The sequence below is a fragment of the Caretta caretta genome, chromosome 2 (genome assembly GCF_965140235.1).
Source record: "Caretta caretta isolate rCarCar2 chromosome 2, rCarCar1.hap1, whole genome shotgun sequence".
NCBI lineage: Eukaryota > Metazoa > Chordata > Testudines > Cheloniidae > Caretta > Caretta caretta.
The window spans coordinates 233,209,435-233,236,705 of record NC_134207.1 but is presented as its reverse complement, the minus strand read 5'-3'; the positions used below and the strand labels follow the sequence as shown (position 1 = coordinate 233,236,705).

General features: G+C 40.4%; 2 protein-coding genes and 1 long non-coding RNA gene across 10 annotated transcripts in view; 2 read left to right on the top strand and 1 right to left on the bottom strand.

Annotated features, from left to right (window-relative positions):
• The window catches only part of MLLT10 (MLLT10 histone lysine methyltransferase DOT1L cofactor), a 234,905-nt gene extending 219,995 nt beyond the window's left edge, over nt 1-14,910 (bottom strand). The window contains exons 1-2 of one of the 7 annotated variants that reach the window (XM_048837931.2): nt 14,770-14,910; nt 2,490-2,658 (exon numbers count right to left, since the gene is read on the bottom strand). In XM_048837931.2, coding sequence (XP_048693888.1) covers nt 2,490-2,658 — 169 coding nt within the window. In that variant the 5' untranslated portion in view covers nt 14,770-14,910. The other 6 variants (XM_075125910.1, XM_048837934.2, XM_075125912.1 and 3 more) reach the window with 6 other exon arrangements.
• Nucleotides 13,377-16,806, top strand: LOC142071211 (uncharacterized). Its single transcript, XR_012667255.1, has 2 exons — nt 13,377-13,600; nt 16,203-16,806. It is a non-coding gene; the product is annotated as an uncharacterized LOC142071211 (long non-coding RNA).
• Nucleotides 16,807-18,897: 2,091 nt separating this feature from the next.
• On the top strand, nt 18,898-25,154 carry SKIDA1 (SKI/DACH domain containing 1). 2 transcript variants are annotated; one of them, XM_048837941.2, is made up of 2 exons: nt 18,898-20,379; nt 21,248-25,154. In XM_048837941.2, the coding sequence occupies exon 2, from the start codon at nt 21,345-21,347 to the stop codon at nt 23,877-23,879; it is 2,535 nt and encodes an 844-aa protein (XP_048693898.1). In that variant the 5' UTR covers nt 18,898-20,379; nt 21,248-21,344; the 3' UTR covers nt 23,880-25,154. The 2 variants fall into 2 exon arrangements, with proteins under 2 accessions (XP_048693898.1, XP_048693897.1); XM_048837940.2 differs by having other exon boundaries at nt 21,245-25,154.
• The last annotated feature ends 2,117 nt before the right edge of the window (nt 25,155-27,271 follow it).

The following is a 27,271-nucleotide window of genomic DNA, read 5'->3' as shown; positions in this document are numbered from 1 at the left end:
TTGGCAAGGCAGGTCCAGATCCATCACAGTTAGGCAGCGTCTAAAGTGGCGTATCTTACATTTCAAATTAGCAAAGTTCCAGACATATTTGTATCTGTATCTTGAACATCACTTCTGTGCATTAACAAATTAAAAGTTTATTGCTCAATACATGACTTCCTTATGCTTACACCTTTTTTATTGCTAGACAAAGTTTCTTCAAAGTTGTTAGGAGCACTTATCTCCTTAGAGAATTAAATCACTGGCAAGTTTTAAAGAAGCTTGTTTTGAACTAGACAAGAGTGAAAACTAGGTATCTGAGAAGTTTGATAAGAAAAAATTATGCCTGGATTTCACAGATAGCCAAATAATTTTAACTCAAACTTCCCAAAAAAGGAGATGTTTAATTCTTAGACTAATAAGTAGTATGAAAATATTCAGCTGCAAAGAGTATTTGGACAGTTATAAAGTCTGTTATAACGGAAGTGCCTCTTCTACCAGTTCCACAATGTCAACTGTCAAGATGTGCACCATTTTTGTTAACATACACTCAAAATATATTACACCTGTAATACAGTAATTCTGCAACCACCACAATAGGATTTGACCTCAAAAACTTAAGAGTATCATCATCAGGTTATATTCCTGAAATTGCATCCTTCCTTCCATATTTGAACTTGAACAGACATGGCTGCAATACAGTTATATCCAACTTAAGAGTCTCTGTCTATATTAGGGGCATTTTCCAAAACTTTCCCCATATTGCTAACACTAGTTTAGCTCCCGTAGCAATAGAGATGTTGAGAATCAACACAGAAGGGCTGATACCACCTTTTTCAACACGATCATATGATCCCATCAGAGCACCATATTTAAGACCCTAGGATTCCCAAGGTTACCAACACTTATCAAGCTGAACTCGTGTTAGCAAAGGTAGGATACATATATTGTTTAAAATTTACTCAGTTTGGCATAAGTGACTGCCTTCTCCTTCTGAAAACGAATACTATCTATGTTCTGGTCATTCTTTACGTATTCTAAACCACATCAAAACAAAAACCCAAAATCCTGATGTAAGCATGACTATAGACAAACTGGGACACCTTTCAACGTCAACTCCGCTCTGAAGATAAGGCAACCCTGAATCAAAAACAGACTCATTACACAAGCTACTCTTCAGCCTCCATTCACCTCATGACACCAAGTTCTTTACAAGGGACAATTTCATTCCTTTGCAGTTCTATCTGGATTGCCCCCGCTCTCATTTTATGAACTGGGAGGTAAGTTTCACAAATACAAGGTATATCTAACCCAATGTAACAAACAATTTCAGGTATTCAGACTAATGATCTGGATATAAGACTTCAGCTTCTCCACTGTTCTAACTTGTTCAACATATTAAAAAAACATCAGACGACACAGCATTTATTTTAGATGCAGTCAGCTTGGTGTTGATGGAAAGAGAAACTACTAACCTCTATTACAGTTCCTTATTTCTGCTCTTCATTTAGAAGTTAGGATCATTTTGTTCCTTTTCTAGTCAGGTGAAAATACTACAATCCAGTCTCTCCCCCTCCTCCCAAAGAAAAGGCAATGCAATGACAGCAGAAAATAATCACATGTATACACTGTGCACCACAGCCCCTGAGCTGGACACCAACCACTCTCTTTCTCCACTAATCCAACAAATCTAACTCCAGTAAGTAATACCAGTCCCTCCTGATGCCAAAACCATCACAACATGAAGTCTCCATATCTACCAGACACTATCAGCCAAATGACATTCAGGGAAGGAGCAACAAGAGAGTGAGGTAATATATTTTATTGGACCAACTTCTGTTGGTAAGAGACAAGCATCTGAGCTTACACAGAGCTCTTCTTCCAGAAAAAGAGCTCTGTGTACGCTTGCGAGCTCCTCTCTTTCTCCAAGAGAAGGTGGTCCAGTAAAAGATATTACCTCACCCCCCTTATCTCTCTAATACGCTGCAACCAACAGAGCTACAACAACACCGCAAACTTTCAGGGAAAAGAGGCAAGCAGAGGAGGCAATCATAACAGCCGAGTCTCCCTTTGCAGACTCCTCCCAGCCTCTCCGGTCCTGGCTTCCCTCAAACACGTGTCTAATTAAGGAAGAGGAAATGGGGGTGGTGTATGGGGGGGGGCACAGCAGCTGATATGGCAGGGGCAGGTATTCGGGGAACCGGAGTGCGGGAGGGAGCTGTTGTGGAAGGAAGAGGCACAAACTGTGTTGGGTGGGGATGGAGGTGTGGGTGTGCAGGGCTGGTTTCAGGAAGAAACAGTAAAAGAAGCAGTGGGAAAGCGGGGCTGAGAGGAAGGCAGGCAGGAGGGAGGTTGTGGGGACAGAGGAACGGTGGGCAGGTCAGGAAGGGGTGCAGGGCACAGGGTGTGCGGCAGGGGAGGGTAAGGGGAGGAGGGTCTCAGGTAGGAGAGAGGGAGCAGGAGGCAGGAGAAAATCTACAGGCCGGGCCCGGGGGCGGGCACTCACTCACCTTGATGCACTGCGACACTGCAGCCGTGCCCGTCGCAGTATACCAGCGGGTTCTCGGCCCAGCCCCTCTCGTCGGAGCACACGCAGCAGCCGCCGATCATCTCCTTCATGCTATTGGAGAACTCGCCCTCCAGTGACACAGGCAGCAGCAGCGGCTCGCTGGAGACCATCTAAGGGTTAAAAACACCGTCAACACCGCACACAGCAGCGCCCCTGCCTCTCTCCCTCCCCCGGCCGGGGCTCCCCCTCAGGCACTCAGCCGCCGCCACCGCCGCCGCCGCCACAGCAGTGATTTAGGACCCATGTCCGCGGGCTGAGTCTCTCCTCGCCCCCACCCGGGCTGTATCAATCAGTCAGTCACGAACGCACACAGGGGCAGCAGACTGAGGACAGCAGTCCACAGGCAGACGGGCAACCCAGCAAGGCCCGCGCGCAGGCGCGCTGTACCTCCCTGTGGAGAAGGCCTGGGTCCGGGCTACCTCGCGGTGCCTCATGGGCCGCCAGTGGAACGTGAGCAACGGCGGAGTTCTGACCCTCCAACGGTTCTAACCAATACCCAGACAGAGCGTGCGCGAGGCAGAGGCCGGCTCAGGGAAGGGAGGGCCGCCCCTCGCCAGCGCGTGTGGGAGAGAGAGAGAGAGAGAGAGAGAGGGAGGGAGGCAGGGAGCGAGCGAGCGAGCGAGCGAGAGCGCGCGCGCGAGCCGGAAGACTCCAGTGTCTCTGCCACCTGATGTGCGAGCTGCCCGGGCTGCGTGGCGGCGCTGCTCCAGCACACAGAGAGCGGCACCTCGGGCCTGCCAGCCTGCCTGGGCCCCTGAGGGACACCCTCCCCCCGCCCGGCCCGCCCCGCCCCCCCCACGCCTGACCATTGGAGCAAGGGCCCAACACACCACCGCCTGGCACGCCTAAGTCGGGTGTTATCCCTATTATCTGTGCAATGAGCTGTGTGTAGCCGTAGGCCAGCCACCTTGCAGGAATGTGGGGGGGTTTCAGACCTGCCTGTAAAATCTCACAGTGGTGGGGCTCTGGCTAACCGGAGCCGTTTTACACCCCCATCGCGGTAACTGCTGCACTAATACGTACATTCCTGCTCCACCGCCGAGACCCCCTCCAAAATCTTGTTACTATCTCGTTACTGTCCTCCTAAGTATGACAGCAGGACTCATTGCCACTGCCACCCATCCCACCTCCATGCAGGCACTCTGTGCTCTCTTGTTTCTTCCCCCCTCAGCGTGACTAATGAACTAATACATGATAATACAAATAATAAATTATCATTATTAATTCTGGTCGTTTGCCCCCCAAAAAACTTCTGTAATGTGGGTGCACTGCAGGTTGGCAGTTAGTGCCACATTGTGAAAGTGATGTTGAACAGAAGATACAATATGCCAGACACTACAGGCCCTACACAAAAACAGTTCTTGAGCACAACTGTTCTCTAAATTTACTTAAAGGTAGTTTATTCCTTCCCAGATTTGTTTTGTTTTTAATGTAAATTCATTTTCTGTCTCTTTCAAAAAGTGGAGAGAAACTGTGGGAAAGGGGTGGTTGAGGTGGTCAGCAGAGAGAAAAATCCCAGGCTTTTCAATTCTCCATTGTAAGCAGGTATGGCTGTAGCAGAAGAAACTAATTGTGGTGGTGGTTGGGAGTATAGAGAGATTAAACACAGCCCTGCAAAATTCTGTTCCCTCACTTGCCCTAGGGCCAGTAATAATTTTCTTTCTTTTTTTCCCAGTAAAATATCACTGATTTATTTTCATTATCATGCTAAAGGGCAGACAAGCGGAATTTGCACATTGGCCTGGTAAATTTTCATGATGATTTTGTAAGGCTGCCTTAGTAACATTTTGGCGTTTATTTAAACCAATGTTATTAAATTATATGTATTGTTCAAAGTGTGGTTACCTGTACCCAGAAATTGTGAGGTTGGATGTGTTTTATAAATTGATAAATAAATAATAAAACCTTTGCACATATGCATGGTTCGTGAAGAGCAGCTGTGTGGAAGGGGAGGAGGGATGTGCACAACTCTCTAGCCCCTTGGGATATCTGAGTATGCAATGCAGTTTGTGCGCAGGATATCTTAGGTCAGGCTCTTTCTCTCCTACAAAGTTTTAAATGAAATTATTTAGATAGAGGAGGAAGAACTGGGGGGAGGGGGAAAGAAGTGGTGAAGGTCATTTCCTACATAGATAGGCCCTAGCTAAACATTTTGATTAACATAACAGGCCTATTTAAATCTGTAATCTTCTGAAAATTCCTTCAAAAGCATATATAGTAATGTATAGAAATTAGAATTTTGTTCTTAAGAAGAAGCTGCCATAAAAGTTTGGGAATTTAATATAGTTCAGCTTGTGTAAAATCACCCAGTGTCTTCCCTTCAAAACAAAAGAACTATAACAGTTAGAATAAAAGTTAGAATGTAGAACTGTTTACATTACATGACATATTGACAAGACTATTTTGATTGCTTTTTGGGCTTGTAAAATAATCTGAAAATTGCAGGTGCACACCAACTATTTTGTTTGGGAATAAAGGAATTCATATCCTGAAGTTCTAAAAAGCCACAAATTATTTGATACAGTGTCCGAGATCACAGTGTCCGAGGCCTTCTTCATTCCTGTCAGGACAATGACATCTAATTTAAACAGCATCCCTAATTATTTTGTTAAACCTGACAACAATAAAATCATGGTATAAAAGCAAATTTTTCTTAATGTCCCTGATAGGTAATATTAGAAAATAAATATCTATGTATTTTTATGATAATATAGTAAACATACTGTGGTTTTGTGAATTAACATATCCATGCTTGAAAAACTTATATTCCAACTAAAAATTAGAAACAATGTTCTCTCCTAGTTTGTTAGCAATTTGGAAGGTTTTCCTAATAAGGTAACTGTATTTTAAGATACTAATTTTGTAATTTATTCATTTAAAAATAGGTGTTACAATTCATAGATCTTTCTCCACGTAATATTAGTTATCTTAAGATTTGGCCCTTCATAAAACTGAAAGCTGTCACAAAAGAAAATCATAATGCAACACCTGTCAAAGATTTCACGAAGAATATATTTTGTAAAAATTTCACACATTTCAAATAAAAGCATATTTTATATCTATCTATACAATACATTAACACAATGTAATGCCACTTCACTATTGATCAATCTGAAACTTTCGTTCTGTAAAAATGCAGTTATACTTTGATACTCTAAATTATTTAATGAAAAATTGCTTATTTTTAATTGATTGTAGTTTAGTTCCTTTGATGGAATGAACATTAGATAGGCTGAAAGAGATTCTATGATCACTACCTTGTGGCAGTGTGCAATATTTGATGGCAAAATTTAGATAACCTCTAGATAGTTCTGTAAAACAATCATTTGAAGGAGATCTTTGAAATGCAAAAGAGAAGAAATGCATAAAATAAGTACTACTTGCAGTACTGCAAGTAGTGTGTCTGTAACAAGCTATGGGATCAGAAAGTAAAATCTTGTCACATATTTTTATGGGTCTAGTGATTAATAAGCATTGACATGATACAGGGGGGTGATTTTCTTTTGGAAAAAGAAGTCAGTCCTTAAAGTGATTTATACACATATATGTGGGATTATAATAATTAAAAAGGAAAATAATTAAATGAATATGAATTAATCATTTACAATTTAGCTTGTGTACAAAGGGTAGATACAATTGTTTTACTAAGAGGTGTCTACAAAACATGAAATTTAACATAGTAAAATGATGAGGAAAAGGGTACAATGTAAGATGATACATTTTTCTCTATTATTTTTATATTTTAAATTTCTCAAATAATTTGTTTATTTTTATCCCCAGAGGTGAATGGGAATTGTACTTACAAACTGGCAATTTTTTAAAAAAAGGTTTAAGATATTATTCAAGAAAACGTTAAACAGTTTATTCAGTGATTAAATGTATTTTTGTGCAGTACCCCAGACTCACTGACAAAAAAGAGAAAAGTACTTATATTTTTGATTACCGATTAGCAATTTCCTGTAACAGTTCTAAAATACCACTTTAGAACATTTTCTGTAAATCTTGCTAAACATTCTTAAGGTATACAAAAACACATCCTGTGCTTGCTCAGTGAAAGAAGGGCCTTTCTTCTTTAATCATTTAATTGACAGAAATACAGCATATTAAAAATTAAAGCAGGTGCAATATTCTGAAGATTCCTTAGATATAAAAAATTGAGGAATAGCACACAAAGCAAAGAAATGCCTTCATCCTATATGCTATTTTCAAAAACAAGAGATAAATTTAGGAGTTGTGTTTCTGGACTTCTGGGTAGGAGAATTGGCTTCTTTATACAAAGTAAGTCTTTCCTAGAAATTTTAGACTGTATTTTTTAATTGAGCCTATATTCAAAGAGCTTTCATCTTTACCTGTGTGCAAAGGGATGTGATGTACAACAAAACACATGTAATTAAAAAGAAGAATAATTACAATAACCTGACATTCAGTAGATAGGTTACTATTGTTCATATTTTTCTATTTAAAATACATCAGGAGTTTTGTTTGCCTTCTGTTTATATGTGTTAACATCACAAATAGCCTTAATCAAAATAAATGTTAATCATGGCTATTTGCTTATTCCTAGGAAAGAAGCAGCAAAACGGTCACTCTACACATTGTAGAGAGTATGTGACTTGTGTTCTGACCTTTGCACATAGTGTGTTTTAAATGGCAGATTGGCTTGGATCCAACAAATTTAGCCATGTTCAATTATGAGAGACATAGCATATCTATGAAATCCATATTAAAATATGTATCTAGTCTTTGCTGTATGTTTGCTCATAAGTTATACCACTAAAAAGTATAGTTTTCTATTTTCTTCAATACATGAATACCAATTATCAAACCAGTACATGTTATTCTACCAGTACATTTTTTTAATAATTAAAATGTTTTAATATTAATTCACCTCTTATCTTGTGGGTTATATCTTATACAGTTATAGATTATACAAGTATAGGTAATAATATCTAAGACTGTATCTGATGTATGTGCTGAATATTACGCCTACTCATTTATTGTGTGATTGCCATTTCTGTGATCATAAGTACAGTTTTTAATGTTTTAGAATGGCAGTATTATTTCACTGTTCCTTTAAAACTACTGTTTAAAAGCATTAATGTTATTGTTTTTAATTGCACTATCACCTTTGGAGACTTCTGGCAAATTCTATTTAACTAGCAACAATGAATGAAATAGGTGGTTTTCAAGTACTGCTTCTGTTACTAATGTTGACATTTAAATGTTAATTCTAGTCTGAGGTTTACTGTAAACATGAAGCAAGTTTTTTTCCCTGAATGAACAATCTTAAACCAAAATTCCAAGTTAAGGAATTGTAACACAGAATATTTTTAAGCATGGTGCTTAGTTCCTTCTAAAAGATTTAACATTTCCTAAGTGATATAGATTAAAGATTTTAATTTAGCAATGAATTTATAATTCCCTACATTAAACGTGTATTTAAATGTTAACCACATTGTTATATGAGTCAGGTCAAAATAATAATTACAGTATATTACAAAAGAACCTGAAATAAACTTCCAGCAAACCATACTGAATATTAATGCTGTGCTAATCCTTGAAAAGCTGGGTTAGTAAACTCTGGAATTTAGATATGTGATTTAAATGCAATGCACAGCTTTTCTTTAGATAAGACTAATATCCACTGTAAAGTTCGGGATTTTTTGTGAGGTACTTATTAATTTATTGGATTTTTTTAATAAGTGCATTTACATAGTCATCCCAAAAACAAATCTTAAATTGTCTTTATGCATGCATATCTCTGTGTAGAATTTCTTAAATTAGCATTTTTCTACTAAAGCAATATCTTATGTTTTTATTTTTTGTGTTATGATTGGTAGTGTAATTTTAATATCAAGGGTCACATTTCCTTTATTTCCACTTAAGAGTTACATTTATATTATAATTAATACAAGAAATGACATGCTGAGTTTCTAATCAAGTGTCTGATATAAAGCTATTTTAAGATGGTTGTGTATAAATTAAATCCATATATGCAGTTTAAAGATAATGGGGTGGGAAAGAGAAAAGTCGGTTTTGTTATATACTAAAGCAACTTCGAGTAAATGAACCACATTTGTGGACTGTATAAATGATATTAGCCTAGTTTACCAAGTACCATTTGGACAAAACAATGTTACTTTTTTATTTAAAGTGTTTTCTTCTCAATAAGGGGCCATCACCTCCCAATCTCAAAAACACGCCCAAGAATATGTTAATTAATTGTATTGTGTCCCTGAAATAAAGAGGTTGCCAAATGCAATTAAAAACAGCCTATCGATCAATGAGCTATGTTCCCACTGCTAGTTGCTAAAAGTAATTTCGATTTTGAATTTGTAGATGCACACACATTTCTTCTATGTATGGGGTTTTATCATTAAAAACTTTCTGATAACAAGTGTAACGTGACCACATAGGGTGTATCTTGGGAAGCTTAACATTCCTAGCGAATTAAGCGCGCAAGCCTCAGAACACTTTTTGTCAATCTTACTGTGGTACTTCAGAGTCGGAATGTGGGTAATTTTTATATTATGGCACTTCCCCAATTAAAAACAACAACAATGATCCTTTGTGAAAGGAGGACTATATTAAATACGTCAACATATTCCATACAAGACAAGTATAATATAAAGAACATCGTAGAGTGGCCAGAATGGTGTTCCTCTGACTATTTTAAAATCTTTTTCTTTCAACCAGATCATTTTGAATCCACAATATGCAATATATATTAACTAAAACAATATGATCGCACGTAATTTTCATTTTAAATTACATTTTCTCAAGTTGTGTTCACATTTTGAAAATTACCAAACAGCATTTGAGAGTAAACACGTTTCAACTGAGAAAATAATCAGAGCCCTTAAATATTTTAAGCCAATTTAATTAGCAGTTTTTTCTTGTGAAATATTATTTTCATCTTAAACCTTCAAATGATCTTTAAGACTTCTACCATCTAAATATAATTGTTCTTTATTAAACGATTGAGTCCCACAAGAGACTGCAAGTTTACAAAGAGTGAAGGGAAACGAACAACAAAAACAAGTTCTGGGTATACTTTTAAACAACTTAAACGCGACTGCAAAGTTAAACGCCTACATTTCCAAGCAGGGGAGAAAAGTCAGTTGTTAGCATCTAGCTGACAATAATTCCTATTTATAAACATCTGTTAACTTCGTCGTCTTGTAGTTAAAAACTTCTGTCAAATGTTAGTTTCGTGGTGGTGTGTAAATGCAATACGGAATAAGACGTCAATTCTAATTTGCTAAAATAAAATTTCAAGCCCAGTGAAACAATTTACTGAAACCAATCGCTCTTTTTTTGTAGAAGGAATTTGTGCAAAACTATTTGAGGATTTCTCCAGAAATTATCCTCCCTCCTAATAAATATATGAGACCCCCACACGGCTTAATTTTCCTCACTAAAGCGAAATGAGCAAAGATTATTTTTGCTTTAAAGAATACGGCACTTGTTGGAAATTTTCTTTCATATCAAGTTAGTTAACTGTTTTGATGTAATGTAGAGTGAAAAGCTCTGGTCTGAATGGAGGGCTGAAATCATTTATTTTTAAACAAGTTTTTGAAAATCATTAAAGCAAAGAATACTTTTCATGAAAAGCACTACTTTTTATTTTTTTAACTGAACAAGCCCGCAGCTAGTATTTGAAGAAATCGCTGGTTTCACTGTGTTTATATTAAATGCAAAATAAGATTAATCCTCGTTTTTATACATAAAACATTCAAACGTGTTCTTTTCAAAATTCTATTTGACTGTATTTGTTATTCCAAATCCCGTGCTTCTGAAAGTTGCTTTTTTCCCAGTTTCTCTAGGAAGTCCTGTTCTAAAATCCACTCACAAACGTTCTTCTATGTATAAATCCAGCCTTATGGTGGGGTTTTTACCTTTTGTCTACCATGTAAGTTACAGCCTCACTGGAGCATCTCTGGGCGAATAGCACTTTTAAATAATCCTCTCTACTTATTTACCAGTTGTCTTGTTGGAAACCCCTGAGTTGCTGTGAAGGATATAATACAAATTTGCGCCATAACCCAACTGTGTTTGGAGCTAACATATAATGCTGTGCAGCGGGAGCTCGTCTCCTTCCCTCGCTCTGGCAGGACAAGCCCAGCCAGCTGAAAACAGCGCGAAGAAGGCGGCCTGTGAACAATGGGAGCGGCTGGAGGAAAAGGAGCCCAAATTACACTTCCTCTCGCTCACTGCAGCCTCTCAAACCCGTCCGTCCGAGTCACTCATTCACTGCACCGTCTCCAGGCCGCCTACCCCCGCGCGCTCACTGCAGCAACCTTCCCCAAACCCGCCTGCTCGCATTTCCTGCCTCAACGGTTGTAGCCTGCCCCACTCGCTCACTGCAGCCCCTTTTCTTCCTCACTAACTGCTCTCTTCAGGAGCCCGCCCCACTCCCAGGGTGCAGCGTCTTGCTAGTCAATCTCTCCGTGATAGCCATCAATGCTGCCTCCATGAGCCCACCCCACTCTCTCTGACTGTTAAGCTGACTTGCTCGCCCTGCTTGCCCTCTTGACCAGCACAAGCCTAACAGTTCACCCTCCTTTTGTTGAGGACACCCACAGAGTTGCTCTATATCAGCTGCTCACCCTCAATATAAAGTGTTTTAAAAGAAGAGTGGGAGATTATTTAGCTGGCCTGTAGCCAACTGTTCTCCAGATCCTAGCCTGGGTTCAGGGTTCCAATTATGCTGAGCTGCAAGGCTCCTGCCAACTCCATTTGTTACAACTGACCTTCCCCCAGCTGGCCTCAGTTCTGCTTATTTTCTCACATAGCATGAGCACTGCCAGCAGGAGAGGAGGAAACACTGCATTTAACCCACATGCTGCAGTGCTTCCTTCTTCCCTTCAGGGGACAGTGCTGTACACCAGACTGGTCAGCGTTGCTCTTCTCCCTGACCCCCAAATCCTCTCTTCCACGCTGCAGAAACTGGCAGGAGGAAGAGGAAAATGGGGGGGCGGAGGGGGGAATCAAGAGAAAGGATACAAAGGAGAAGGGAAATAGAGGAGACATACCCTCTTCAAAACCGTCCATTTGGATGTTCTATATCACCTTAATTTCTTTCTGAAAAGTTGACAGGCATTCACTGTAGCCTTCCCAAATCTGGTTATTTCACTCTTTCACTGCAGCCTGCCTGCTCCAGTAAAACGCGCTGCAGCTCGCCTCAACAACCCTCTCGCCCCACTCATTCACTCAGATGCAGCCCTCCTGAAACGAGGTAGCCCAGTCTTCGCGGGAGCATTTTGATCTCGGTTTCCCCACTCGCTCAGTCCAGTTTGCCCAAGCCCATCGACTCTCTCACCCAAAACAGCCTTATTGAACCAGCCCTTTCCTCTCTGCAGTCTCTTGGCGAACCTCGAGCTCCCTAGCTTTTCTGCTATAACTCCTTCCTCACAGTTAAAATCATTAAGTGCTGCAGATATGACTCTTCTCTCAACTGAACACTGCTCCTGTTAAACTATTAATGTCCAATCTTCAAATTTTAATAGTCAACCTAGATCTAAGGATCTCTTTTGGGGGTGGGATTAATTCCATGTAATTATGTTATAATCATCTTCTTTCTCACTTTAACTTTGTATATAGATCAAACATTTCACACATTAATGGGAAAATGTACCTAACCAAAACTAATTATTTTAGAGGTTTATTACGGAAATGTAATAAAACATGTTGCTTTTTAATCTGATTTGTATTGGGGTATGGGGTTATAATTAAACATGTTTTAATCCCCTTTATCTCCTATGTTTTGTTAGTTAAAATCTGCTTATAATAAATCAGATGTTTCTCTCCCGCATGTTAAAACATTAAATAATGGAAAGAGATCAGGACTTGGGGCAAAATTTAGTGCAAAAAATGAGGGCGGATGGGGCTTCATTATATATTAGGGTTTAACTGATAAATGTTTATGTTTGGGTGATTTGCTTCATGACACATTTGATTCTGCATCTATATCCTTAACGCTCAAGACAAGGTACTTTAAAATTTGAGACATTCATGTTTGCTATTAATATTCAACAGGCAACAACACAGCCCCACTCTTCCTCCCTGGCTATATTTCTCCTCCTATGCGAGTATCCAATTCCTCTGAATCTATGTGAACAATTCCCCTCTCTCTGAAGTAGGCCTAAACTCCTTTTCTGCTATATTCAGTAAGGGCGAAAAAAAAAATCTTTCTTCCCCTCCACTTTGTGTTCATCATTTATTTCACCACAGGAGCAGTCCAAGTTCTGTTACAACCTTCGCCACCATCTCTTTCCCCCCCCCCCTCCGTTTTTAAATTATTTTTTTCTCTGGAAGATGCCTTCTTTCCCTCCTGTTGTCTTCTAGAAAGCTGCTATTTGGGGGACTGTCCCTGATCTTGCCCCCCTCCTCATGTGTATAATGACTTTAAACTCTTTGGAATAATCTTCTCTCTCTCTCTCTCTAGAGTCTGCCCTCCATCTCCCATTACGTTGTAGTCTAGAGAGGCTCTATTCGGGGCGGGAAGATACTCCAGTTCCTGTTCCAAGCACATGTATAACTCCTTTAAACTCCTTGGAGCTATTTCACCCTGCAGGGGTTAAACTTAAGCTGTCCCAAATCTTGTTGCCTCTACATGCCGTCCCAGTCATTGAAACACGTGTTTTCTAGGCTCCCAACATACTATTCGGGGCCATGATGGGGCTGCTTTAAATTGTGCCAATTCCACGTGTCCACTTAAAACTCATGTGAGCACACCCCCACCCCCACCGCTTCTGTAGTCTGCCTCATCGGATCCCTCCGCCAGGTTTGACATGCTACTAATATACTACTTGGGGCCATGCCAGGAGTCCCCCCCAAATCCTGCTGCCTCCACAGGGGCCCTCTTCAAACTGATCTACGCAGCACTGCGCTCCTGAGGCTCTGCCCCGCGCTCTGTTCAGGCTGCTGCTGCCCGGGCGCTGGGCTCCGTTCTGGGTGTGTGACTTCCGGAGAGCCCAATGGCGGGGGGAGGGGGGGCGATTACGACAGGCTCGAGCTCGGCACGAGCGCGGCCGGCGTGAGGAATTGTGGGTAAGACAGTGCCCGAGCGGCAGAAGGAAACGCCGAGAGAAGGGGGAAGGGGTGGGGGGAGGTGAAAGGTCAGCCGCCGGGAGACCCCGCGCTCTGCGCCCAAGTAGTGAATGGAGGGAGCAGTAGCGCTGGCAGCGTTGCACATTGTTATGTGGACGCACATTCCAGGGGGCTCCGTGCACATCACACCCCCAACTTTTTTTTTTTCCAGGGGGAGAGGCTGCCAACAATGCATTAAATTTGCTTAACAACAAGTCGGGGTTGTTTTCCTCTCTCTCCTCCCATGCCGCTGTCCCTGACAATACAGCAAAGCAGGAATATAAACACCAAGCGTGTCTCCGCTGCAAGAGGGGCAGAGAGTGCAACGGAGGCTGCTGCTTAGGCAATCTCTTTGCTACTTTGGAGCTATGTCTTCTCTGTCTGATCCGCGTGCTTTGCTTTCGGGGCGGGGAGGGAAGGTGTTTGTCTCCACCGCAACCCCACCCAGTGTAGCAGCTCAACACAATTATGTCCTATGCAGGGGTATGCTAGCAACACCGACTGGCAAAAATGCAAGACTTTTGCTGCTCAGCCAAATGCGAATTATATTTGTTTGCATATAACCCCACCCCCACTGCCTCTATCCTTGCAGCAATTTATTTGATTTATTTCTACGAACGTTTTGTTTTCACCCGTTTCCCTTCTTACTTCGCTAATCAGCACGAGATCATTACTGGGAACACATTTTAAAACCTTTTTAATCGTGCTTTTTTTTAAGTCCCACAAACTATAGTCTCTCTTTGGGGAGCACTGAAATCCTAAGAAAGGTTCCCATCCACGCTCATACAAACTAAACTTTGATTGCTGTTGGTTTGGGGGGACTGTCTGGGGAGTTTAGATCCATGAAATTAACAACTTCTGCTTCATCGTGGCTGCTGTTACTGCTATTGTGAGGATCTTTACCAGTAAACATGTTTTAATTTACATTGCTGCGCAACTTTCTAATAATTTCTTAAACCCAAACCCTCCTACACAGTTTCTAAAGGCAAAGTTAAGCGAGTCCACCCTCAGCCCCTCACAATAAGCTTGAAATGGAGGAAGAAACTGTAAAGAGTTCGAATGGAGAAGTGGTTCCCTTTGTTCTTTCATTGTTCCTCCACGAACTGGCGGATACAAGGACAAACGCTTACCTTCTTTCCTTTTTGCTCCAAAAACCAGACGTTCCCATCAGCCTTCAAATACACAATCCACCTTAGGAGTGACTACAAATATCGGGAGAGTTTGTATTCCATTATTTTTCGCTCTCTGCCTTTTTTAGTGTAAGATTAAGTTGCCGAGCACGTTGTTGCAAGCTGTAGCCCCCCGCCTTAGTGAATGGTCACGTTCAGGACCCTCCAGTCCATCCTAATTCTGCCAGTAGAATCGAAGGCATTGGAGGTCTAAACTTTCAAAAAGAAAAGGGCCTACAACTATCTAGAAAATCTGTAAATACACTCGGCTTTTCCACTACATTCTGCTCCAATTAAAAATAAATAAATATTTCACCCATGAACATTTAATTTAAGAAGTTTAAATTCAGCAGTGTTTATCTTTTAGACTAAATTAGCTTAAAAGCAAATTGAGATAAACTACAATCTACAGCACTGTATTCCATAGCATTTGTAAGGCATGGGCTTTAAAAATAAACAAGAACATCATGTTGAAATATGGGATATAAAGTTTAAATTACAATGGTATCTGAGAGAAATGTGTTCTCTAAAACATAATGGAAAATCATGGCTTCAAAAAGTGTCTCCCATGGCAAAATGATTGGTTTTCATTGTACTATTACTCTAACATACAAAATGAATCAGCTTTCTTATTTCTTTGTAATCCAATCAGTGTTTAGTACACAGACTCAGAGGCAACACTCCCCCAAACCTTATTTTAATCTGATTATGATGAGATTTCCTGATACAATGAATATTTTAAATGATCCTTGTGCCTCAGTAAATGGGATAAATTTTCAGCCTCCTGTTTCCAGGGGTCCCAGATGCACTGTGCAGAGGAAACAGGCACTGCTTGGAGACCAAGCTCCTCTGGGTTCTGGTCGGGGGTCGGAACCAGGAGACTATAGCCGGCCCCCTTCTCCTCTCTCCCCCCCCTTCTTCTATCGCCCATGGGCGCTGCATTAATTACTCCCAATTCCTTTGCCTGTGGTTGGAGCTTGGAGCTGGACACTTAAGCGCCTTTTAGCACTGCATCTCCAAGCAGCTGGCCATTGCGAAATAAACAAATAAAAGCTTAGGCGATCTAAATAAATTGTGGGACTGAGAGTGTGTGCTGTCTATTCTTTCACCACCAACTTGTCCTTAATGGCATTCTGGAAGGTTTGTATTTCATAGGAAAATATTGCAACAAACAAGGTAAATAGGGGCTGGCTGAGGGGAAGTGGCTTTTCTTTGATAGCGTTTAATTGGAATTGAAACATTCTAGAGCTGTAAACATTCTTTATTTATTCAGCACACATAAGCAGGCATTGTTTTATCACCATCATAATTATGGTGTCCTTTAAACTGGTTGATAGCAAGAGAGATAAGGGAATGTGCCTGTAGCTTCAGATTAAATCTCTCTCTCTCTCCAGTCTCCTCTCCCCGGGTCACCAGAATCCCCACAGTCCTTGGAGATGAGGAGCGCTGGAAGATTGTGGCCTGGCCATCCCTTACGTCATGAAAGTGATTTGTGCCACATTGCTAATTTGGTGCAATCCATAACCTTCTGATCTCCTGTGTTTGTAATTGCTTTTCAGTTTGCAGAATATGTTTTCTCTGATATAGTTCTTGAATACAGAAATTACTATTGCTCACCTGTATGTAAGAAATCATCTTCCCCAATGTTTGTTGCTTTACCTTTGTCTAATTAAAAATGCACATTTTAGGATCCTTTCAGAACAAAGCTTTGCCAAATCCCCTTTACATCCAAGGATTTGAAAATGTATAAAGGCTGCATTGAATTCAGGATGGGTCAAGGGGCAAAAAAAGGGTAGAAGGTCACTGCATATTGATTGTGGGTCAGTAGACAACATGGCATGTAGTATGTGTCCAAAAAATCCCCTTAAAAACTGTATTTAAAAAACAAGATTATCAACATCTGCTGTGTTATTTTGTGATTTTACTGAATTCCAGACATTTCTGGTGTGTGTGATACATCCACATGGAAAAATAAAACTTTAAAAATGCTGAACAGAACTATACATTGTTGCTTTGTTTACATGGAAATAACTCAGTTGTGATATTATGTTTGATAAATTGTCATGATTTTTTTTACTGTTAGTTGGCAATTAATTGGCCCAGGTATTTGGATAATTTGGTTGTGCATTCTTATGTTTGACATATTAGAATTTATGGCAAATTTTAAGTACTGAAGTCACATTTGGTTGACTTTAAAATAGCAGAAGGACCCTAGTATACTGTTCTTTGACCCTGTTACTGGACTGTTCGTGATATCCTCTGTTTTCTGTTTGTATCCTCTATGAGCACAATATGCACATATATCTAAAACTGGTGAACAAGGTTATTTCTCATTTAAATGATTTATTTCTGCATAAAAGTGGTGAAAATAAAAGGTGTATTTAATGCTGTCAGTACCTGAAGATTGGTCCAGTGCTTAAAAATAATACTAAATAGTAATCGAAATGCTCTAATAATGTGGCAATCCGAGTATGAAAATGCACATGAGTCCTTAGGAAAAAGAATTCTCTGCATTAGTAAAACTACTGCTATAAATTGCTGTTGCATTTCACAACTAAACATTTAAAGAAACAGTGTGTGCATTACTTTGCTCAAGAAGGAAGAGGTCAGCCTGAATTGTAGTAGTATTTAAACACAATCATACAATGGAAATAAATCAAAACATAAAATGAAAAGGCATCTAAAATGTTATATGCATTCTTTCTGAAGCAATATAATTAAAAGTTTTCTGCAAGACTATATATTTTAACACAATTTTTCAAAAATGAAAGTAATCTGAGATAAATGGGAAAATGTCTACAGTATATATTATGAACATTATTTTTCTCTTTATTTTCTAGTAGGTTTGTTCTTTGGCCAGACAGCTTCAGAACTGAAATATTATCTCACTCTAGGATCTAGATCACAGATTGCATGTTGCTCAAAGTGAAAAGGAACACATTTGATTGATAACGTGTGTATTCACAGCTATATATTGTTGCATGTACATATAGTTGGTAAAATGGGCATCCTTAGACCTTCTGTTCTGAAGAAATGGGAAGCAAACATCCATCTTTTGAATCGTATTCATCTTTGACTTTAAGTGAGGCTGAGGTGGTCAACAAAATTATTACAGAAATATACATTTGTATCTGCCCCCTGCACGCACGGATGCACACACACACACACACACAGAGGGAGAGAGTAAATTATTGCATAAGTTTTAATATAATTGATAACAGACACCTTTAATTTTTCCTGTCCATTCTCTTGGCTAGCTTTCACATTAATAATCTAAACCATAAATGCTGGTAGCTATTGATCACAATCCCCTGTGTGTGTGTGCAAATCCAGTTTAAAGTCCTCTTCCTTTACTGTGTAGGTGTGTGCGCTGGCAAGGGCCTCTAATGATCTACCCCCAATGTTCCTGAAGAAGATCCCGATATACAGCGTGCACTGATGGCCATAAGAAAGCTGCTTGTTTCCTTCTGGACAAAAAATGATGGAGAAGTTAAAGAAACAAAAGACTGTGTGTGATGTGGAGTAAGATATGCAACTGAAAGTATGTGTATATCTATAGTTGTGTGTGTGTGTGCCCGTAAGAGAGAGAGAGAGAGAGTGATTTTCTAAGACTTCTCCCCCCCCCGCCCCTTCAACACTGGCTCTGACTACATCCAGAAGCTAATGGCTGTACCTTTTGGGGGGGGGGGGGGAAGAGGTCTGGCAAATAGCCGCTACTAGTTTAAAACATTTGATAATGCAAGTATTAAACAAAAAAGCATGCATTTTTAAAATAGTTACTGAATCACAAAGCAGACTGTCATATGTAGTAAAAGTGTGTGTGTGTGTTTGTGTGTGTGTGTGTGTGTGTGTGAGAGAGAGAGAGAGAGAGAGAAACAACTAAGCTACCTGGCAAAGAAATGACTTTTCAGCCCACTTTTTTGTAATGTCTTCTTTAAAACCTTTATCTGAGGTTACTGTTTCTTTACTGTTTGACTCCACAGCCTTAACCTTAAAACAGGGGGAGGAGAATAGTGGGGTGGGGGTGGGGGTGCGAGCAGCATATAAGTGCATCAGGAGGAATTTTTAAACGACCTTATTGTCTCTAGCTTTAGAAAGGCTACGATGATTTCCTTTTAACGCCAGCAGCTGTTTTCCCTCGAAACTTTGCTTTCAGCTAGAGAATATAACATGATGTCTCTTACGCCAGTGAGAAAGGAAAATGTATGCTGATAAATCCAGATGCAAAGCAAAAGAAGGCTTAACTCTGTGGATGGTATTAGCTGTGACGAGGCATTGTTCACTGCTGCCTCTTGGTTACGTTTAAAGGCTGAAATATCACGAGATTCATTCAGCGATCCTTTTCTCATTCAAGGGACAAAATGTAATTTGCTGTAGCTCTGGTTTCTTGGATGGGAATACTATCCTTAGATTTCAAAAGGAGGAACTAGATGTGGTTTGTACACACATTGATTAAGTTGAAGAGCGGCGATTACATCTGTGCAGAGAGCAACAGTAGTCTAGGGGTGGCTTTTCAAATCTCAAACCTACTGAGTTACAGACTCTCCTAAATAGACTTCCTTAATTTCCGGATGCACTTCTGTAAATTCCCACTTCTCGCCAGAATTCCTGCGAAATTGGGAGGTTGTGTGCATCTACTTTGTAATGCAAAACTACCGAAATTTATTTTTGTAAGCGATCCTTTTATTTATTTCAGCTATATCTGATGGTGTAATACGAGCTCCACTCACCATATTGCCAATCTTTAGAATGGATAATGGAACTTTTGAATTAGAACGGAAAAATTAGTCCCAGAAATATGGGATGTTTTCTTAATCACACGGATGTGTCTAATTTTGGATATGCACTAAACTACTGCTATATATAAGTGCTTGTGTTATATCCAGTTTTCAGTTGCAAACTGATTATGGGCGGATAGTTATTTTTGCAGCTTTTGACATGCAAACCGCAAACATCATTTTAACGCACGAAGGAAGAGGTTTGCTAACATTGCAACATGCTCGAAATCATTTGTGCCTGACACTGAAGTATTTTAACGTCACTGCGAAGAGGTTACACCTTCATACTGCTTCTTCAAAATGATTTTTAAAAGGGTGGGTATAAATGGAACATCTAAAGTCTGCAGAAGGTCTACTCCAAACTGAACGTGCTGCAAACCAGAAGTGTCCTGGACCATTGCAGTATTCTAGATCGTGTGCCAGCACTTTTCTGTTATTACGTAAAGCCTCTGGAAGCACCTTGGATATTTTACATTCTCTTTTCTCTCCTGGAAGCCGTCAGCACACAAGAATCCTGACGTGGAGTCTGGGACTCTAGGACATTCCAGCTTGTGATCCAGCACGGTTAATTGTGAAAAGTGTATACATTTCTGGCTTATCTATGCTTTGTTATGGGTCTGACGTGAGCCCACGTCCTCCTTCCCCTCCCCCAATATTACAGACAGAATTTCAACTACAGAGTGACAGTATTACGGTGCTGGAAACCTTGATATGCAGAGCAAAAAACAAACTTAGCCATTGACTGTAGAAAGACAATTAAACAGAAGAGGAAAACCAAGAGAAACTCGAAAATGTAAGTATTCCTTCTCGCTTTCTAACAACAGAGCCTTTCACTCTGGAGCTTGAAAAAGGGAAATACCAGGCTATTCTGCACATTTTCGCTAAGCTTCATTTTCCACACAATGCAGAATAAAATACCAGTTTAAAATTATTGCATTACCAAAGTCTTTGCTCTCGATATGATAACACTTATATCCTTTACAGACACATAATGCGCAAAATAGCCGCATTTGTCCAAAATAGTCTAACTATACATATATATATATATATAATATATATATATATAAAATGATAATAAAAAACATACAAATCCTACATCTGTAGCTAGCGATGAAGTCTGAGAGGTCTGAGTGTATCTGAGCTCAGATTGTTTAATAGAAAGATTTATATACTAACTGTATTATTTACTTTGGGAGGGGGCTTGGCAGTGTAAGGGTATGCTAATTAGTGGGAGATTTTTTTGGGGGGGAAGGGGTGGAATATCAATTTTTATTGCATCACCTGTCAGGAGTGTCCAATCAGCGTTGGCTTTAGGGGAATTAATTGATGAAGGTGTCTCCGGACGAGCTCACTTCACTCTGTCATTTTATTTGTAGCTAAAGCAGCGGCGGGAATAGCAGCTGCATTTCTTGTCTCTTCCTCCCTTCACATTCCATTATCATAGTTCTCCAATGGAAAAGCAGGGAATGAAAGGGAACAGGTACTGATCTTCAACAGCAACTTAGAGAAACACTTTGGCAAACCTGATTTTCAAACAAAAATACAGAGAGATTGTAGTTTCACATGGTTGTTGTTGTTTTTTTTTCCTTTTTCTTCTAATTTCTTCTAAAGTTTGGCACTCCATTGAGCAGGAATAACAGTCTTTGTTATTTTATTAGCAGGATGCCTTGAGACAAATACAGCATCTGGCTGAGGATTGTGTGTGTGGCTTTTTTTTTCTTTCTTTCTGCAAATGCTGGGAATAATTTAATTCAAGAAATGGGAGACTTGAAGTCGGGTTTTGAAGAGGTGGATGGCGTGAGGCTCGGCTACCTCATCATTAAAGGAAAGCAAATGTTTGCACTCTCTCAGGTTTTTACAGACCTGCTCAAAAACATCCCGAGAACTACAGTGCACAAGCGAATGGATCATTTAAAAGTAAAAAAGCATCACTGCGACCTGGAGGAGTTGAGGAAACTCAAAGCCATCAACTCCATCGCTTTCCATGCAGCCAAATGCACACTGATATCCAGAGAGGACGTGGAAGCTCTTTACACTTCTTGCAAAACGGAACGAGTCCTTAAGACAAAAAGGAGGAAAATAAGCCGGGCATTGTCAACAAAAGATCTCCAACCGGAGCACACATCCCCCGACCCCTACTCCAGCTTTTGGAAAGAGAACAAACTTTGGCTGGGTTTGAATGAATCGGCTCAGCCTCTGCCAGTTAGAAGAAAAGCTTTGCGTCCCGGGGACACAGGCTTGCTACCGGCCTCTGATCTACCTCACATTTTGAGTAAATACACTGGTCACAGCTACCCAGAAATCGCTCGGTCGCCTTGCAAACCCCCTTTACACTATGAAACCGCCCCGATCGTGGGCAACTATGTCACCTTTCACACGGATCCCCCTTACTTTCGGAGCGTCCTTTGCAGCAAGCACCCGGCGGCTGCGGCTGCTTATTATTACCAGTCCGCCGCCGCCATGGCTCAGACCAAGCTAGCGGCGGCGGCGGCTGCCGGGAGCCCTGTGGGTTTGACTTACAGATACAAAAGGAAAAGACCGTGTGAGGCCGCCCAAAAGGACTGTGTATTAAACACCCCCAGCAGCGCCAGGCGGCTCCTGATCGTGCCCAGGCCCTGCAAGCCCAAAGGAGCTGCAGCAGGCCCGGCCGCTTGCCTGGAGAGATTTCACCTCGTCGATGGCTTTTGCACTTCGCAGCAGCCGCAGCAACAGCCTCTGGGCAGCTTCCCCGAGAGCTGCAGCAGCGACTCGGAGTCCAGCTCTTACTCCGACCATGTGGCCAACGACTCGGACTTCGGATCCAGCCTCTCCAGCACCAGCAACTCCGTGTCCTCGGAGGAGGAGGAGGAGGAGGAGGAAGACGAGGAGGAGGAAGGCAGCGGCGTCTCGGACTCCAGCGAGGTCAGCTCCGAGGAGGAGGATTCGACCTCCGACTCCGACTCCAGCTCGGTTTCCAGCCAGGTCTCGGTGCAAAGCATCCGCTTCAGGCGAACCAGTTTCTGCAACCCCCCCAGCATGGCCCAGGCCAACTTCTTGTATCATCTGGCCACGGCCGCCCCCACCAAATCGCCAGCTTTCGAGGAGGCAGGCAGGCTTCCCGACCTCCAAAGTGCTCAGCGTGGTGTCAAATCGGAACTGCCAGAGGAATGGAGTCATCAAAGCTGGGCATCCCAGGCATCTCCAGTGTGCTGCTCCAGCAGCCTTGGAAGTTGCTTTGCTGAGAGAAGGGACGATAGGGTATCCGAGATCCCATTCCCACACCCTGAATTTTCCAATAATGTAAAGAGTACTGACCTAACAATTAACTGTGCTGCAAAGGGGGCCTCTTCACCTAGCCCAAAGACAAACAATGCATTTCCACAACAAAGAATACTCAGAGAGGCAAGGAAATGCCTTCAAGCACCAACTACACACTGTGCAGATAACAATACAATAGCTGCTAGGTTCTTAAATAATGAATCTTCACCAACAGCAGCAAACTCAGAAGAAGATTCCAAAATCCCTCATTGTATTGAATTTGCCACGGATTTACCCTCTTTGCAAACCGATCGTGCTTCGACAACCGCAGCAGCCGAGCTTGAGTGCACTGATCCAGGCAATAAGGCATTGCCATTCCTGCACAGTATTAAAATCAAAATAGAGGACAGCAGTACGAATGAAGACTATGAACCTGACCTTTCAAAACATAAGCTAAAGTGTGAGTGCAATGATACTAAGGATGAGTTTAACGGTGTGACTGAGAGTAATAACCCGGAGGTTTTATTAACAGCCCAGGAAGATTCTGCATGCACTGAGAAAGAAACCACTTCCTTAAACACGCTGACTCAGAGTCAGGTCCTTTCATGCACTTTAGGTACTCCAAAACCTGAGGATGGGGAGTATAAATTTGGAGCGAGGGTGAGAAAAAATTACAGGACATTGGTTTTGGGAAAGCGACCTGTACTGCAGACTCCTCCAGTCAAACCAAATTTGAAATCAGCTAGAAGCCCACGTCCTACAGGTAAAATTGAGACACATGAAGGAACACTGGATGATTTTACAGTTACCAATAGACGCAAAAGGGTAGCCAGCAATGTAGCATCAGCAGTGAAAAGGCCGTTTAATTTCATGGCAAATTTTCCCTGTCCACCGTCACTAATTATTGGCAATGATGGGGATTTGTTGCCAGCTTATTCCTTAAACACCACTAAGGATTCCCAACCACCTCACAAGGCCCATCCTGTATGGAAATGGCAGTTGGGCGGTTCTGCAATACCTCTTCCACCTAGCCACAAATTCAGGAAATTTAATTAATAAAATAGTTTGGAAAATACTTTCTTGAACCACCTTTACCTTTCTTTTGTTTTAAACTCCACAGGATGGTTTGTACAAGCTCCTTAATGCTTTACACACTTTTGGAGTCCTGTTTTATCACATTGTGAAGATAGAAATCGGATTACTATTTTCTTTTCCATTGCAGTTTTTATTTGCTTGTTTGTTTGTCTGGGTAATTTTTACATTCCACAGAGTACTTCAGGCTAAAGACTCAACTTAAACTCAGTGATTATGGTAGAGCTGGAACACTTTACTGTTTAAATGCTAATAATGCACCGGTACCTCAATTCAACTGCTACAAATAAATGTCAAAAGGTTGAATAATAAATATTAGAATGAGCCATTAAATTTATGCACTAGATTTCGAAAATGGAAGTCTAACTGTTAATTCAGTTAAAGTTTGTTAAGTTACTTGGTTGCACAGTAAGGGTTCACGATAATTCAATGTGGCAGCAGCCTCTACTTTTCGGGAGCTTTGTTTTCCAAAGTAGGGGGCTCTTTTTCCAAGAGCAGTTGCATTTACTAATTTTTCTATGGTATGGAAAGGTTGGGGTTTGAGTGCAGCTGGAGCACTGGAAAAGCTGCCTCATCTCAAAACTAGTAAATAAATATGGAATTCTGTTTTTGGTAAAGGGTGTCTTTTTACTTGTACAGTCACTCTTTGCAATTGGAAAGACTTTTTGTTTCACCCAAAAGTCTTAAATAAGATTACTGCTACCCACTAATGTCATACTTCAGTTTTGGTCTGAACATGCCCCTTACTAACTTGCAAAGCAACTAAAATATTTGCCTGTATAGCAGTACACTTTATGGTCTAACCTCTCACACGCGATGGAGGAAATAGCAAAGCGGTAAATGCAACACAGAAAGTGAAACGTGAGGCCATAAGTGGAAAGAATACACAAAATGAGAATATCATGTTATTCGTAGCTTTTTGGCACCAAAACTCAGGCATTTTAACCATAGTACACTTCACTGTTTTATCCGAATCTCTTGAAACTTGAGTTTTGCAATACCATCCTATCTATGTAGCAGGAGCATTTCTACTGCACGTGACAATCAGAGGCAATTATCTATATTTGCACTTAATATCGAAATAGTTTAACAGGTAGACTTCTAGAGTCTAGCCCTCGGTAAGACATGCTGGTGTAATATGTTGTGATGATGGAAGCAGTAAATCAAAATTATGAAAATTTGCACTGTTGAAAAGCATGCTTTAGCTTTATTTTCAATTAAAAACACTGTTTAAAAATTCCTGATTTCATACACTTCGACTTATTGCAGAGTTGTCCATAATTTCCTCTTCATTTGAAAGTTTAAGGTTTTTATTGGGAGGAAATAGGCTTCCAGAGGTTATTTTTGTTTTGTTTTGTTTTGAAATAAAACTGTTATTAACTCAATTTAAGGCAGTCTTGAACAATGTAGAGTTTATATTTTGGGAGGGAAATAGGTTACAAAGTTCTAATAGAACAGTTTGAGAAGTTGGGGATTTGAAAAGGTCAGTTACAATTGGGCTGCTGAATCAGCAGAGTTCGAGATTAAAAATGACTCTTTTTGAGTTACATTTTATTTATACTGGAGCCTTTTCCAAATTACATTTTAGGGATTCCACCTCTTCATTAATTCCGGGAGAATAATTTATCATAAATCAAAAAAGAAAAGAAAACAACAATGAAATGTTTATTGTGTGACTCAGAGTCAACATTTCTTATGGAAATTCACTGCCTATTTTTGATCCTCTACCCTCTTTGTCTCTCAATATTCCAAGTAGACACTGGCTGCTTTCCGCTCTATTTACTATATGCACACCGTGGTTTTCCTCTCATTGTAAAAGACCTCTTCTAGGAATACCTGCAGCCAAATATATTTAGAAAGAGTAAACAATTGCCTTCAATTGATTCACCCTTCCCCCACATACACACACTTTAAGTTGCCAATTGCAAAAGGTGCATTGCATACTTAACCTGCTCAGCGGAAATTATGGTGGTCGTTAAAAATCTGTTTACTGGATGAAGTTGTTCTGAAATTATTGTTTACATTCGAGTGTTTGGAGCTGCATAAATTTCAGGCTTATTTCCAGAGATCTGTAAATACGTACACAATTTACTGCTCAGGAAAATCCCCTGGCTCTTTGGGAAAGCAGCGTCTGGTTGAAAAAGGTCTCCCCTTGACGAAAAGCTACAAAGCTACACTATGCAAGCTTAAAACCTGAAATTTCGCCTTATCTATTAAACAGTATAGCATTTTAAAAGTAGCTTCCTCCACTGACTCTGTGCACTTACAATTAGAGACATGGTGATTTGACCCTAACTTATAAATAGCAGAGGCGATTTGTTTTGACTCTCTAATTAATATTGGGGAAAGAAACAAAGCACAAATTCAGACCAAATACATTCAGTGGAGTTTAAAACGTGAAATATGGCGCCCAGCTCTGATATTAGCTCTGTCGCCCTACATGAATTAATAGTTCCAGTTTATGGAAGCTGGAGAATGAACACCACCGAGCCCAATACATTCCTCAGTGTATCATTCCTGTGGACTTTTCTGCTGAAGTATATTGAATAAAGGCACCATCAACAGGCAAGAAGTTAAATGGCCAAATAATTGCCACACGTGTACACCTCAATTTAGTTTCAAGCCACTAGCAAGAACATTTGAGTTTTTACTTCTGTCAGAGTAATCTGCCAGGTTCAAGAATTTACTGAAAAGGGCATTCTTTCAAATCCCTGGTAGTTTGGTAGCTGTTGCTCATTGTGTTGTAATAATTCTTGCGAACACAGTTTATTATAATTTTAGACTTGACGATAATAATAATAATAAAATAAAATTACTGTTATAAATAGCACATTTTCCCCAATAAAGGTAAGTCTTAATACTGAGGAAAACAAGGGTTTTCTAACCAGCCAGATTATGATATTTCTGTAATGTTTGTAGGAAAGAGAAACTAAAGAGTATCAGCTATGAAACTTGACAGTTTTCCAGTTTCTTGATGTACAATGCATAAATCAATACAATGAAATAAAAGAATAAAAGAATAATAAATAAAACACACCTAGGAGAGTACTTGAACTTGTCTGGAACATTATTCCAGAGATTTTGCTACAAGTAGAGGCTACTGATACATTTATTGGGAAGATTTCTGCGACCACATTGAAGACAAAGGAAGTTTTGGACTATGTCTAATTCTCTAGAGCATTAAAAAAGGGAACATGTGTAATGCCTTCAGCAACCAGGTATATTGCCTTAAAAGATGTAACTTTCAGTTTACAACAATTTACTTTTAAAAGTGATTGTTCTATAATATACACTTACTTGACTACAGTGGGATAATCTCTTTACTGGTTTATTTAAAACGCCACTATGTAGCAATA

Coding starts and splice junctions, on each gene's coding strand:
- SKIDA1 (XM_048837941.2), top strand. CDS start 21,345: ATGGGAGACTTGAAGTCGGGTTTTGAAGAGGTGGATGGCGTGAGGCTC.